Raw genomic sequence first — 16132 nt, forward strand, 5'->3', positions numbered from 1 at the left:
ATTGACAAAGATTAAAACATCCTCCCAGGCTTCCCTGGTGGCGCAGTGGTTGAGAATCTGCCTGCCAATGCAGGGTACACGGGTTTGAGCCCTGGTCTGGGAAGATCCCACATGCCGCGGAGCAACTAGGCCCGTGAGCCACAACTACTGAGCCTGCGCATCTGGAGCCTGTGCTCCGCAACAAGAGAGGCCGCGATAGTGAGAGGCCCGCGCACCGCGATGAAGTGTGGCCCCCGCTTGCCGCAACTAGAGAAAGCCCTCACACAGAAACGAAGACCCAACACAGCCAAAAATAAATAAATTAATTAATTAATTTAAAAGAAATCCTCCCACATAACTATACTACTACTCTCACTCCTAACAAAATTAACTCCTCAATAATATATATTTCCAGTCCATATTTAGATTTCCACAGTTGTTCAAAATATGTATTTTTTACCAGTTTTTTTTACAAAAAACAAAAAAAGAGGATCCAATGAAAGAACACACAGTGCACTTGGGTGTCTCTTAAGTTCCCTTCCCCACTCTTTACTCTTTTTTTTCCAGCTTGATTGAGGTATAGTTAATAACTAATAATTGTATGTACTTGAGGTGTACAACATGATTTGATATATGTATACGTTATGAAATTATTACTGCAATCAATTAACACATCTATCACCTCACCTAGCTACCTGTGTGTGTGTGTGTGTGTGTGTCTGCGTGTGATGAGAACACTTTAGATCTACTGTTTTAGCAAATTTCAAGTATACTATACAACATTACTACCTATAGGTACCATGCTGTACATTAGCTCCCCGGAACTTCTTCATCTTATAACTGAAGGCTTGTACCCTTTGACCAACATCTCCCTGTTTTCCCCACCCACTGTCTGGTAATCACCAGTCTACTCTCTGTTTCTGTGAGTTCAGCTTTTTTAGATTTCACATATAAGTGAGATAAGGCAGTATTTGGCTTCTTGAGTCTGGCTTATTTCACTTAGCATAATGTACTCTAGGTTCATCTATGTTTCAGAAATGACTGAATTTTCTTTTGTGTGTGTGGCTGAATAATATTCATGTGTGTGTGGGCTTCCCTGGCGGCGCAGTGGTTGAGAATCTGCCTACCAATGCAGGGGACACGGGTTCGAGCCCCGATCTGGGAAGATCCCACATGCCGCGGAGCGGCTAGGCCCGTGAGCCACAATTACTGAGCCTGCGCGTCTGGAGCCTGTGCTCCGCCACAAGAGAGGCCGCGATAGTGAGAGGCCTGCGCACCGCGATGAAGAGTGGCCCCCACTTGCCGCAACTAGAGAAAGCCCTCACACAGAAACGAAGACTCAACACAGCCAAAATTAATTAATTAATTAATTAATATTAAAAAAAAAAATTCGTGTGTGTGTACAAAACCCACATTTTCTTTATCCATTCATCCATCAATACACACTTAGATCATTTCTATATCTTAGCTGTTGTGAATAATGCTGCAGTGAACATGGAAGTGCAAATATCTCTTCAAGATGCTGATTTCATTTCCTATGAATATATGCCCAGAAGTGGGATTGCTGGGTCATATGGTAATGGTTTTAATTTTTGGAGGAAACTTCATACTGTTTTCCATAATGATTGTACCAATTTACATTCCCACTAGCAGTCCACAAGAGCTCCCTTTTCTCCACATCCTCACCAACATTTGTTATCTCTCTTTTCTTGGTAACAGCCGGGCTAGCAGGTGTCAGGTGATATCTAATTGTGATTTTGATTTGCATTCCCTGATGATTAGTGATGTTGAGCACCTTTTCATATAACTGTTAGCCACTTGGATGTCTTCTTTGGGAAAATGTTTATTCAGGTCCTCTGCCCATTTTTAATTGGATTATTTGTTTGTTTGTTTGTTTTACTTGTATGAGTTCCTTATATATTTTGGGTATTAACCTATTATCAGATATGTGGTTTGCAAATATTTTCTCTCATTCTGTAGGTTGCCTTTTCATTTCATGGATCATTTCTTTTGCTGTGCAAAAGCTTTTTGGTTTGATGTAGTCCCACTCGTTTAAGTTTTGCTTTTAAAGACCAAGCCAGTTGTCATATAAATAGTCCCACATTGTGGATTATCTGTTTCCTCATGAAGTCATTTACCTGATATTTCTTGTAAAATGGAAGTCAAATATTAGAGCTTGACTAAATTCAGATTAAATATGTCATCAGTGTATTAAATATTACATCATGACGAGAGCATAGAGTGGTGAGTTGTTCTAACATCTGTGATGTAATTTGATCACCTGGCTAAGGTGTAACCCCAAGTTTGTGTTTGGGGAGTAACTTATAGGGTCATACTTTGGCATCTTGCAAAAGCCCTATTGCTTATTAATTTTTCACTTAATGGATTTAGAATCTGTTGAGAATTTTTGCCTGAATTAATTATTTCATTAGGATTTGTGAAATAAAATGTACATTGCTGATTACTCTCTTCAATGATCGATTTCCAATTTTCTCCAAGCAGTTTTTCCAATCTTAAATATGTTCTTTGAAATGTAAAAGGTCGAAAGTTCAAAAATTTTAATATCATAGTTTATTGTAATGGAAGAGTGGTAATTTTCCACTTTCTTTTGTCTTTTCAGCAAAATGGAAATTCAAATTTTTATAAGCCAGTTGTTGAATCCTTTGAGGAAGCACCTCTACATGTTATGGTTTTCACTTACTTGGGATACGGAATTGGAACGCTGTTTGGCTATCTCAGAGATTTTTTGAGAAACTGGGGAATAGAAAAATGCAATGCAGCCATAGAGAGAGAAGAGCAAAAAGTACGTATGAACACCTCCCTGGGTCTTTGTCAATGCCAATTCTTCTGTAAAGTGTTCTCACAAGTGGTGATGTGTGTACAGATCCTAAAAAGAGTGATACACTCAGGAACTATCCAGGGTAAATCCTATTCCCCTGCACCCCATAAACCCCCAAACATTCCCTGTGTATTCACGGACTTGTTTTTTACAAATATTTATTGAGCAACTACTATTTGCCAGACTGAACTAAAGGTTTTCTTGTACATTATCATATTTAATTTTTATAATGATCCCATGATATAAACATTAAAATAGCATTTTAAAGGTGAAAAATCAAAATATCAGAGTGAGGGCACATGAGTGGAACTGTATTCTGGTCTTCTAGTTGTCAGTTGAGTATTATTTATGTTCTATCCTGGAAGAGGAAAGTGTGTTTGAGTGAAATGTGGGACTTTTATTTCATCTAGGTCAGAATTTCTCAACTCTGGCACTATTGACATTTCAGACTGGATTATTCTTTGATATGGGAGGCTGCCCTGTGCATTGTAGAATTTTTAACAGCATCCCTGACCTTTACCCACTAGATGCAATTAGCACTCTCCCACATACTTGTGACAATCAAAAATGCCTCCAGACATTGCCAAATGCCTCACAGAGTGCAAAATCACCCTGTGTAGAACCACTGATCTAGATACTTTCAATAATTAACCTATAAAAATCTACATCATCCCCTTTTCACATAGAGCTAACAGGACAACCTGGAAAATATTAAGAGACTTGTGAACAGCCTGCATCCTTTTAACATGTTTTCCAAAATTGGTTCAAATGATTTATGATGCCATGAATCTCTTTCTCCTAAAACTTGCTTTGGAATATACGATTGTGGCCATAGATTATTCCACATGATGGAGCCTTGAACACATCTGAGCAAAGAACATAGGTAAGGCATGAACTTCAATGTAATGAGAGAACTTCAAGTCTTGTAACCTAGTGACTAGTACCCATGGTAAGCTAAACTCTTGTTACAGTAACATAACCATGAACAAATCATGTAGAACACTTACTTTGCAATTACCTTAAGTCAAGCATATCACCTTCAGAAGAAAATCAGGCCCAGCTTTATTATTGTACTCTCTCCTACCTTTAGCAAATATTTGAGTATATGCTCTCTACCAAGTAATGGAGGCTAATAGAGAAGAAAATATAGGTCCTTCCATGAGAGAATTTGAAGTCTGGTGTGCAAAACAGACTCACCAGTGAAACAAATGATAAAAAGTGATGATGGGGCAGAAGATGACATAGGAAACAGGGATCTGTGCCCTGTGATTCTCTTAAGAAGTCAGGAAGGCATGATATTGGGGCTTGCACGGTGAGCAGGAGTTTGCCTAGTGAGCAAGGGTGAGAAGGAAGACACTCTCTGAAGAGGGCACTGCTTGTGTCAAAGCATTCATTAACTCACTAATCAAGTCAGGTTCATTTGGAGCACGTATCTTGTGCCAGGCACTGTGTTACAGTCTTGGAATATAGGAATAACTAAGGCAGATAACGGTTCTTGCCTTCAGAGAACTAACCATAAAAAAAAAAAGCAGTTGCAATGGAATTTGATATGAGGTACCATAGCGGTAAGTAGATGACATCAAGGAAGCAAAGAAGAGAAACATTTAACCTGAACTTGGTGTTCAGGGAAGACTTCTGGGAGGAAGAGAAAGTTAAATTGACATCTAAGGGCTGAAGAGTAAGTAGTAAGGCAAAGGGTGAGACAAGATGAGCTGGAAGGAGTCTTCAAGGAGAGGAAATATGGTGCAAAATGGCCCAGAGGTAAGAGAAAGCATTGTACATTTAAGGAAACAATGAATTCTAATGACCAGAGTGTTGCGAGTGAGAGTGGGAGCACGTGGGGAGAAAGATTGCTTGAGAGGCAAGCAGGGACCATACTATAATGGGTTTTTATAAGCCACGGACATTTATTAGAACAATGGGAAGGCATTGAAGGATTTCAGGCAGAGGAATGCAGATTTGCAGATTAGAAAGATCATGTTCACTGCCCTATAAAAAATGGATTTACAGGACGACAATATAGGGGCCAAGAAAATCAGTTAAGAGGCTGAGGCAGAAGTCCAGTTTGAAAAAAAATCTAGATGAGCCCTTGGGCTGGGACCAAGGTAGTGATAATAGGGATGGTGATAATAGACAAGGCCAAGAGAGGTTTAAGAGATGGAGTTAGGATTACTCAGCTATAAGAAAGAAGGAAACCATGCCATTTGCAGCAGCATGGATGGACCTAGAGATTATCATACTAAGTGAAATAAGTCAGACAGAGAAAAACAAATATCATACGATATCACTTATATGTGGCATCTAAACAAATGATACAACTGAACTTATTTACAAAATAGAAATAGACTCACAGACATAGAAACAAACTTATGGTTACCAAAGGGGAAAGAGCCAGTGAGGGATAAATTAGGAGGTTGGGATTAACAGATACACACTACTATATGCAAAATAGATAAACAATAAGGACCTACTGTATAGCACAGGGAACTATATTCAAAATCTTGTAATAACCTATAATCTGAAAAGAATATGTATGTATAACTGAATCACTTTGCTGTAAGCCTGAAACTAGTACAACTTTATAAATCAACTATACTTCAATAAAAAAAGAAAAGAGGTGGAGTTAGGGATGATTGATTAGACTTGGGGAATTAGGGAGATGTACAAATCAAAGCCCACACTAGGTTTATGACTTGGACAACTGGGTATAAAGAAGGAGGTATCATTTATTGAGATGGAAAATAGAGAAGGAAGATCCAGTTGGGGGGGGCAAAGTGGTCAATTCACTTTTTGACAAGTTGAGTTTAAAGAACTGGCAGCTATAGAGGTCTAGACCTCCAGAGAAAAGTTTCGGATGGATATTGTGACATCTTTGGTATATCTGGAGTGTTATTAAATTAAGCAAAGCCATAGAAGTGGAGTGGATGTGATCTCCCAGGGAAAGTCCATGGAAGAAAAAAAAGAAAGGCTGAGAAGAGGACAGAGAACTTTAGAGAAAATAATAGATGTTAGAGATGGAATTCCAACTCAAGACTAGAAACATAGACGTTAGAGATGGAATTCCAATTCAAGACTAGAAACAATGTGACAGTAAAAAGCCTTGTAATAGTTAGGGAAGAGATAATATGTGCTTGAGTTGAGGAAGAGGCAGATGGAATGAAGAAAAAGGAACTAATTATAAAGACATTTAGGAGGTAGAATCAACAAGTCTTGGTGGTTGAGTGTACAGAAAATAAGACAGAGGAGGAAACCAGGATAATCCCAAATTTCTACTTTGGTCAGAAATGAGAATGGTAGTGGCATACCCATTACTTGATTACTGAATCAGTAATACTAAGTGAAATGAATAAAAAAAGCAAAATCTCCCTCCAAGAGAGCACTAAAAAAATCACAGATCCAGAGCACCCGCTACCTCAGTAGACTTCATTAATAATCACAAGACACTAACAAGGAAAAAGACAACCCAGACAGATATAACGTTTCAACGTTTTGCTTAAATTCTTCCTTTAACCCTTCAAAGGCAACTTTAGGGTTGAACTGCAATTTATTAAAGATCTGTAGATACGTTACTTTCTCAATGATGTCATGGCCCACCTTTGCTAAATCCAGAAAAGGATGTCAGCAAATATAATCAAAGGAATATCAAGCATCGTCAGAGATTTTAAAAACTTCAAGCACAGCCACATGTCTCAATCCTGATGGTTTGATAGTAGGTTCAGCAAGACCCACTCCACGTGGCCCCGGCTGGTATAAAACATATCAGTTGCAATTCCACGTTCACATTAGATCCAGTTAGTCCCAGCGCCCCTACAAGTAAATCCCAGACATTTCTGGCCCATCCCCAGAGATTTTTACTCACACATGAAACAAAGGGGGTTCAGCAAGTTGTAACTGTAGAAAACTTTAACATAAATCTCCAAATGTTTGCATGAATTAAAACTTGCTCTTTTGCATCCACACTTGGCATTCTGAAACAACAGCAGGATTCACCCAGAGGGACTTTCTTCCGAGTGTTTTGAAGGATGGGGTCCATGAAGGTCACTGGGTATGAGATATGGTTTTGTCCAAAGCAAACCAACGGCCCAAGCACTGGGCTTCCTGTTTGGATCTGGGTGGGTCCAAAATGAAAGAGTTTCCCTGGGGTTTCCCATTAGCCAGCAGCTTGTAGGATGGGAATACTTCAATACCTTCAGTCTCTTCTCAACTAACAGCCAACATGATCTTTTTAAACCTAAGTGGGTTCCCATGGTATCTCTTGCCAAAACCCTTTAATGCCTTCCCTTCTCACTCAGAGTAAGAGCCAGAACTAGCCAAGGTGTTACAGAATGCAGCCCCCTCTATGAGCCTCATCACTCTGCTTCAAACACTAGGACCTCCTTGCTCTTTTTGAAACACAGCCCACCCACACCTACCTCTTGGATTTCTCACTTGCCTTTCCCTCTTCCCGGAGTGGTCCTCCCTCAGGTATCAGCACGACTCACTCCCTCACTTCCTTGATTAAGTACACCAAGAAATCAACAGCTTTAAATGCATCAGGAATCACTAGCAGTGGTATCCCCAATCTCCCCAACCAGGCTTGGTTCCAGATACCTTCTGGCTGCTTCTAAATAGCAAATGCACCCTCACAAGGAATGAATATTTTCCATGACTGCATCTAGCATTAGAGTGTGTGTCATAGGTGGGGAAAAATCTCCAAAATCGAAGTTTGAGAAATACATTTTAAAATAAAACCATCAGTAAAATCAGATTACAGCCTCCTACAGTGAGTCCTCAGGTCAACATTTCTTTGGATATATATAAATATACAGATATCCAAACACACACACACAATTTCTGATGTGTCATTAAAATGTTAGTCAAATCATTTTTCTAGTTTTTTTACAATATAGAACTCTCTGCTTCCCTTAGCAAGAAGGAATCTGCAAAAGTAGATTTGTAGCAAGAATAGTAGCAAGGTTGATTGATCTCAATAAGGTAGAGCTTTGCTAATGTCTATCAACTAGTGCTAAGCCAATGTGTGAAATGAATGGCTTATGACAAGCCCCTTCTCATGTCTTTTTTTCCCTTTCCTTTTTATTGTGGAACTAGCCAGCAAAAGCCATCTCTTTGTTCATCCTTCCTTTCTTTTTCATGCATTTAGTTACACATATGCTCACTTGCACTTACCCTGTCCTTTCCTTAACATAAATAGGTTCATATCATACATACTGCTGTGTGACTGCCTTTTTTTTCACCTAACTATACGCTGGAGATCTTTACCATTTCCTCTTATGATTATTATTTGGGTACAATTTTTTGATGATGGTGCTATTTGAATACTATCTTTTTTCCCTAGCCCATATTCTAATTAGTTATTGATGGCATATAGGAAAGCTCTTTATATTTTCATATTTTAAGCTCAAATGCTGTCACCTTACTTGTCACAGCTTCTCAGATAGTCGTATTGGAATTTCTTGTAATTTCCCACGTGTGCCATGAAAAATTGTATATTGTCTTTTGGTCTACTACAATAAACTTGTTATGTTACTCGAATCCCCTAGATTTATTTTTTGTCTACTCAAACTTATAATTTCAGAGAAATGTATATTAATGCCTTTCACTGTGATTGTGGATTTCTTAGTCTTTTTTATTTTTTTCTTATGTGTTTCAATGTAACTGTCAGATACACAAAAGACCATGGCTCTTATAGTTCTTGGTGGATTTTTTTCCTTTTATCATGCTTTCACCTTGTACTCTATTTTGCCTGATATTAATATTTATATATCTGATTTTTCTTCAAGAGTCATCTATTTTCAGTCTTCATCAATTTCAGAAATGTATGTCTCTTATGAGAAGCATATAGATTTATTTTTAAAACAAATGTGAAAGCTTCTGTATTTTAATAATATAACCTATGAGCAATTACCTACTTGAACCATATGAAATTGCTATTTTTATAGGTCAAAAAGAGTCAAACATTGGCAATTCCATATGGTTGAACTTAATATTTTAATTACTCATTTGCTTAAACTTATTCCTGCCATCTTTATATTTTACATTCACATTTTCTGTTGCTTATTTTTAATTTTTAAAATTTTAATATTTCTCCTTTCATATTTTCGGTACATTTGATTGAGTTTTCTTTGTTCTGCATTTTTTTTCTCCTTGTCCCTGTTAAGAAGTTATATATAATATATCCCCCACTGGTTTTTTAATGGTTCTCTTAGAATATTTAACACATATATTTAGAATTTAGTTACCATTATTTAGTAACTAGAGTCTTCCCCTGACCAGGAGAAGAATTTAATAAAGTTTCACTTTCTTTCTCCCATATACCCATTCTCCATGTTGTCATTTATTTGTGAATTTTTAGTTTCTGTTTCTTTATACTACAAATATAAAACTACTTGGGCTAAACCATATTCCATCAGTTTCTTCACTCACTATTTTTTCTGGCATCTGTCTTCCTCCATAGTTATTTCATTGTTTTATTGAGGTACATGCTCAATTATTATAGAAAAGGGAGTTAAACTCAAGACTCCTTACATATATTGGAAAGTTTTTACTTGGATCTTCACATTTGTTTGCTGGCTTGGCTGATTATAGGATTTTAAGTTCAAAATAATTTTCCTTCATACTCTTTTCCACCATTGTCACCTAAGAAAAGTCTGAAGCAGTCTAATTCATATTCCCTTGTCTATAAACTGCCTTTCCCCCTTCTCTGAAGCCTTTTGAGATTCTTCCATTTGACTTCAGAAATTTAACCAGGATGTAGCTTGGCATGGGTTTTTCCTTATTTGCTCTATTCAGGACCTGATAGACTATTTACGTCTTAGGATTCAAAACTTCCTTCCTCTCTGGAACTTGCCCCTCCTCCTCCTCCTTTTTTTTTTAACTTCCTTTTCTTCCTCTTTCACCTCATCTCCTCCTTCTCCTCCTTCCTTCAATCTTGCAAATCCTTCTAGGGAGATATTGGACCTTCTGAATCTGCCCTTCATATCTCTTGACTTTTCCTTCATGTTTTCTCTGTCCTGGAATGATTAGTCAACTGACTATGCTTGTTTATTAATTTACTTCTCAGCTGTGTTCATTGTACTTTTGAACGTTTAATTTTTTAAAAGGATCCATTGTTTTGTTGTGTCTTTCTAAACACATTACTTACATATTTTTAAATTCTTTTTCTGTTTGCTCTATGAAGTCTTTTCACTAAATGTCAGTTCTGCTTATTGAATTTGGTGCCTCTTATTGTGCTAGTTTTCCTGTAATGGTGATGACATTTTGTTTTATGCTCATTTTTGAATTTAGGAATCCTTATTTGCTTACACATCCACCTGTCTTGAGTGTTTGTAGAAAGAAAATGGAATGTGTTGCCTGGACCAGGGGCTTGTGTTCTTGCTGTGTGGTCTCCCCACCTCTCTACAGTAGGGCCTTGTTCTTCCAGTCAGTTCTTGCTGCCCATTACAGTGCTTTGTGCTGTGGACAATGTAACTGCTTCTTACTTATTAACCCAATAAAAGAAGAACAAAGAGATATTGCTTCATTAATCACCCAGGGTATCAACTTCTTGTAGTTATCGACTCTTGGCTTTAAGGTTCACTACAGTTAGTGTATGTCCATACCATTCTTCTCTGCAAATGTTTTAGGGCTATGGTTTCCTGTGGTCTTATTTCTGCATTGAGCAGATCTTATTTATGTTCTATCTTTTGTGATCCTTCAATATTTCTGATTCATTGATGATGTATAAATTTATAAATTTATTTTGTTTTTTAAGTATCTACTTTTTGTCATTTCACAGGGCTTTTAGATGATTGGTAGAATACGTACAAGCACTGAATCTGCCATCTTTATTCAACCTTCCTCTAATTTCTTAATAAGAAAAATTAAATTTACCCATCCTTACTTTGTGTTTCTCATACTTCAAAGAACTGTCTATAATACAGTTACCCTTCCCAACAAAAAGGAAAACACAAACATATTTTATTATTATTCTGAGCTCAACCCTGGTAGGAGAAACAGCTGTTTCTCAAGAGGAAATAATGATAAAAAATGAAATATTAGGTGAGAACAGAAGCATCAATGTAGGCACAAATGAAAAACTATGTTTGATAATGATTCTTTCTCTCTCTACAAATCCATGATTCTATTTGCTACTGAATGGCCAAGTAGTTAAATCAAAAAAAGAAGGGACATGCTTCCAAATTTGGTAGTATTTTTTTCAATGTGCCATGGATATGTTCTCTTCAATCCCTTTTAAATACCTATCCCTGCAGCATGATTTATTCAAAAGAGCATTGGTTATAGAACTGGGTACAAATCCCAATCTGTCCACTCAGATTTTCTGACTTTCTGTTGAATTGTCTATAAAAGTAGGATTGATATATCTATAACACTTGGAAAATGATAAGGTACCCTACAAGCTTAACAGTGGAAAAAGAAAGAGTGTCATATTGTAGGAGAAACAAAGGCACTTTTGTGGCTGCATTATTAGGTTTTGTTCAACCCTCCTATATCCTGCTCCCAAAAATGATTGTGTCCTTGTGGCCTGGGGTTCACTCTCACATTTAGCCTTTTGTGTCAGGAAGAAAAATATAGTGAGTAGGCCATGTGATGAGTTAAATCTACAGGTAGATAAGGATACATCCCATTGCAGTCCTTCTGTCTTTGCAATATCTAGTCCAGTTTCATTTTTTGGTATAGTTACAAAGCTGTGGGAGGCTTACCGGAGACTAGAGGACAGTGACCTTTGGAAGGCATTGACTGCTCCTGAAGAAACCTCACTGATGCTCAAAGGAATGGGTTGGGGTGAAAATACACCCACACAGAGGCAGGAAGCTCACCGGTGCAGAGGAATAGGAAAACTGTACCCTCAAAGCAGGGCTTCTTCTCTGGACCAGATCTTTTTTTTTTTATTTCATACTGGAGTACGGTTGATTAACAATGTAGTGTTCATTTTGGGTATACAGCAAAGTGATTCAGTTTTATACATATACATGTATCTGTTGGTTTTCAAATTCTTTTCCCACTTAGCTTATTACAGAGTATTGAGCAGAGTTCCCTGTGCAATACAGTGGGTCCTTGTTGGTTATCTATTTTAAATATAGCAGAGAGTACATGTCAATCCCTAACTCCCAATCTATCCCTCCCCCTAACCCTTCCCCCCTGGTAACCATAAGTTAGCTCTCTAAGTCTGTGAGTCTGTTTCTGTTTTGTAAATACGTTCATTTGTGTCTTCTTGTTTTTTTAGATTCAGTATATAAGCAATATCATGTGATATTTGTCTTTCTCTGTCTGCCTTACTTTACTTAGTATGATCATCTCCAGGTCCATCCCTGTTGAGGCAAATGGCATTATTCTTGAATTCTAAGAAGGTTCCCAAGCTCAATTCTCCCTCTCAGGAACACTGGGATTCGTTGTCTCCAGCACTCATTTGAGGACTTGTATTTTGCTGTCATTTTTGTTACTTTTATTTGCCACAGGTTTTACTTCCCCCACTAAAAGGTAAGTTCTTTGGAGGTGGAGGACTCACAGTTATTTGTGGACCCCATCCAACCCCTTACCCAAGAACCTTGCTCAAAATATTTGCAGATGGAATATTTTCATGGTTCCTCCACGTCTTTTAGTGTTCAATTGCAAATGAACTACAAAAAGCGAGAGACCAAAGGTAAACTTCTGCCTCTGTTATAACAGGATTTTGTGCCGCTGTATCAAAGCTTTGAGAATTTTTATACACGGAACCTTTACATGAGAATCAGAGACAACTGGAACAGGCCAATCTGCAGTGCCCCGGGGGCTCTGTTCGATGTGATGGAGAGGGTGTCAGATGACTACAACTGGACATTTAGGTGAGGCGGCCACCTGGAGGGGCTTGGTTGAAAGAAAATGCTTTCAAGGAAATTCTAGCATGGGCACCAGGTTACAGATCTGAAAAAAAACACAAAGCAATGGAACAGCTGCTCTTCCATCATTCAGCCCTTTGCAAGCCCTCATGATGCCAATGGGAGAAGTCACAGTAATTAAGTTGCCAAGGGCAGCTTACTTGTATTGCGATTAAAGAGGAATCAATGGCAGAAGGTGCAGATACACAGAGCCAGCCGGGAAGAGTCCTTTTCAGCTTTGTTGACAAATTGTACCCTCCTACTTCCTGCTGAGGGAGCCAGTGATGACCATGGCTCTTTCTGATTTAGAAAGTCCCGGCTGAAATTTAAACCAGAGCACATGTGTCACAAAAGCAAGCACCCAAGACAAATCAGGGCTGAGTAATACTCCATGGCCTGGAAACCTTTTCCCAATGCTCTGCCCAGCCTCATTATGAGGTGACTCTCCTCTAAGGACAAATCATTTTGTGGTGACAACAAGGCAAATCAAAAAGAAAAGATGTGACTTGGGCCAAACCCAAGGTCTCTTTGTGAGAGTCTTTTCTGGGGCGCTAGGATGATATTAAATGAGAAAGCCCTTTGTGTTCACCTGCCCTTCTCTCTGCAGGTTTACTGGAAGAATCATCAAAGATGTCATCAATATGGGTTCCTATAACTTCCTTGGCCTAGCAGCCAAGTACGATGAATCTATGAAAACAGTAAAGGATGCTTTAGAGACGTATGGCCTGGGAGTGGGCAGCACCAGACATGAAATGGGTACGTACATTCACTATTTTGAAATTTTTTTCCAGTTGGGTCTCAGATTCCTTGTGGTTACCTCTCAAATCTAGATCAAATCTAGACTGTGTGCCTCAAAATGCTGTTATAAAACACAAAAAGGAAGAGGTATATAACGGTCTTTTTGGAAATTTCAAACATTATGAGCTTACTAGGCAGTTTTTAAAGATTTTAATTCTCCAGAGTAAAAAAGAAATTGTTCTTTCTTGACCACGTTATCTAAAAAAGCAGCTATAATGCCTCTTCCATCTGGTCCTTTTCTGGGTCTTTTTTTTTCCACTTTTCTTTTTAACAGCTTTATTGAGTTATAATTGCTATTCAAAGAAAACCATTGTACTTATTTAGTATATATAACTTAATGAGTCTGGACATATGCATATACCTGTGAAACCATCATCACAATCACGGTGATAAACATATCCATTACCTCAGGAAGTGTCATATCGCCCTCCTTTTTGTGGTAAGAATACTTAAATGAGATCGATCTTTTTTTCTACTTTTTCCCCTAAATAAAATTTTATTTTATTTTTACTTATTGAAGTAAAGTTGACTTATTATATTAGTTTCAGGGGAAACCCTAGTAATTCTGCATTTAGAGATCTACCCTTTTAACAAATGTTCAAGGGCACAGTACAGAATTGTTCCAGGAACTGTGTGATAGAGCAGGTCTCTAGAACTTATTCTTCCTGTATCACAGAAGCTCCGTACCCATTGAACAACTTCTCCTTTGGATTTGGCTCTTTCTCCCACTTTTCTTAATGATGCCTATCACTGATCTTGCTTTTGTACTTGTATATTGCCCGTCTCTGTTCCTGCAACATAAGCTCCATGAAGGGAGGAATGGGTCTTATTGACTGTTGTGTTGAATGAATGAATGAATGAATGATGAATGAATGAATGAATGGGAAAGATGAAACGGACTGCCTATTTATTTCTTTTTTAGCTGAAACATTTTTCTCTTAGAGGAGTAAGATCTTCGAGAAGGAAACTTCTGCTCCCCTCACTTCCGGGAGGATGAGCGGAGCAAGCTTGTTCCTGTGGCAAGCTTGTTCCTTGTTCCTCTTGCATAAACTTCATTATGCAAGATATTTCTATATATGATCTTTGAATTTCGTTACTGGAAAGAACTATTTAATTTTGCTGTATGTGGAAGGTGTTTGTTTGAATATATTGATTTAACAATGGAAGACATTCCTGCAGCCACCCCTAATGCAAAGTCAATGCAGAATTGCTTGTTCTTCCTTCATATGAATTAAGCTTCAAGTGAAGAATAAACTGAAACTTTAAAAATAAACAAACAACCTAAAGGTGTGGTGCAAATGCAAACAGAAAGGAAAGCAGAAGTTAAGCTTAATGTATGAACTATTAAACATAAGGAGAGATTCACCTTATAAAAATTATGTGGAGAGCCCATAATGAAGATTGATGCAACTCCTATAGCCTCTGTGCATTAAGTAACACAGCAGAGACAAATATGGCTCTTTATTTTTCTATACAAACTGGAAATTAGTAAGGCAATGAATTATGGGAGGCTTCAAAAATCATATGGGTCAACTTAACATACTTGATTAAAAACAGAAGTGAGAAAAATAAAAAATGAAATAGTGATAGGAAACCCTAAAGTTCCTCCCAGTCCTTGAAAAATGAAGAAGACAAAAAAATAAGCAAATAAAGACACAGAAGACATTAACAATGTAATTGCTGAGTTTAGTTTAATATTTATATATTGAACGCTGAACCTTAAAACATATTACCAGTAGATGATATCTTTTTAAATATTTATTGAATTTTCGTATAAATTTACTATATATTATGCACAAAGAAAACCTCATTGAATTCCAAAAAGTGAAATCTACATAGGTCACGTTCTTGGACCACTGTGAAATAAAGCTAAAAATTAATACCAAAATTAGAAATGAACCCTTTTTAAAAATCACTTGAAACTTTTAAAGCTCTCTCATAAGTAACTCTTGAATTAACAGGGAAATGAATCATGTTTAGAAACTAACAATTATGAGAACACCATAGGATCCAACTAGTTGTGTACTCAGAGGAAAATGTATATTCGTACTTTACTAAAGAAGTAAGATCAAAGCTAGTAAACTAACCACCAATAGAGTAAGGAAAGCAAAAGTATTGCACTATTAAATATATAAACAGGAACTTATAAATTAGAGAAGAGTAATTTCTATTGGGCTGAGGCACCTAAATTTTAATAAGTCACTAGAGGTGATTCTGATGACCAGCCAGAGTTGACAACCACTAAGCTAGCATAACCCTGATCCCAAAATTTGACAAATGAGCATTTAATAAAAGGAAAATTATAAGGCAATATTACTTGGGAAAAAATTATACAAGAAATTGACATTGCAAATTCAACAGTATAGTCAAATAACATGATACCATGATCAAGTAGTTCTATGCAAGGACTATAAGGATAGTGAGTTCAATAAGAAAATTTGTAACCTTGAAAGATGCAAAAAGGAAAACATATGAGTATCTTGATAGATGTCACTAAAACATTTATAAAATTCAGTATCCATTCCTTATAAAACTTTTAATAGAATAAAAATAGGAGATTCTTGAATGGAATAAAAAATATCTACTTCAAACAATGAGACTTGTACTACACTTTGTGATGAAACTTCTAGTTACTAGAAGCTTTCACTTTGAGTCAGGGAAA

At 37.3% G+C, this 16132-nt stretch overlaps 1 protein-coding gene across 1 annotated transcript in view; it reads left to right on the forward strand.

The window, feature by feature from the left end:
- The window catches only part of SPTLC3 (serine palmitoyltransferase long chain base subunit 3), a 127668-nt gene that overhangs the window by 23179 nt on the left and 88357 nt on the right, over positions 1-16132 (forward strand). The window contains exons 3-5 of the mRNA XM_059896098.1: positions 2600-2782; positions 12485-12639; positions 13280-13428. Coding sequence (XP_059752081.1) covers positions 2600-2782; positions 12485-12639; positions 13280-13428 — 487 coding nt within the window. The remainder of the gene's footprint in view (positions 1-2599; positions 2783-12484; positions 12640-13279; positions 13429-16132) is intronic.

The sequence above is a fragment of the Balaenoptera ricei genome, chromosome 15 (genome assembly GCF_028023285.1).
Source record: "Balaenoptera ricei isolate mBalRic1 chromosome 15, mBalRic1.hap2, whole genome shotgun sequence".
Taxonomy (NCBI): Eukaryota; Metazoa; Chordata; class Mammalia; order Artiodactyla; family Balaenopteridae; genus Balaenoptera; species Balaenoptera ricei.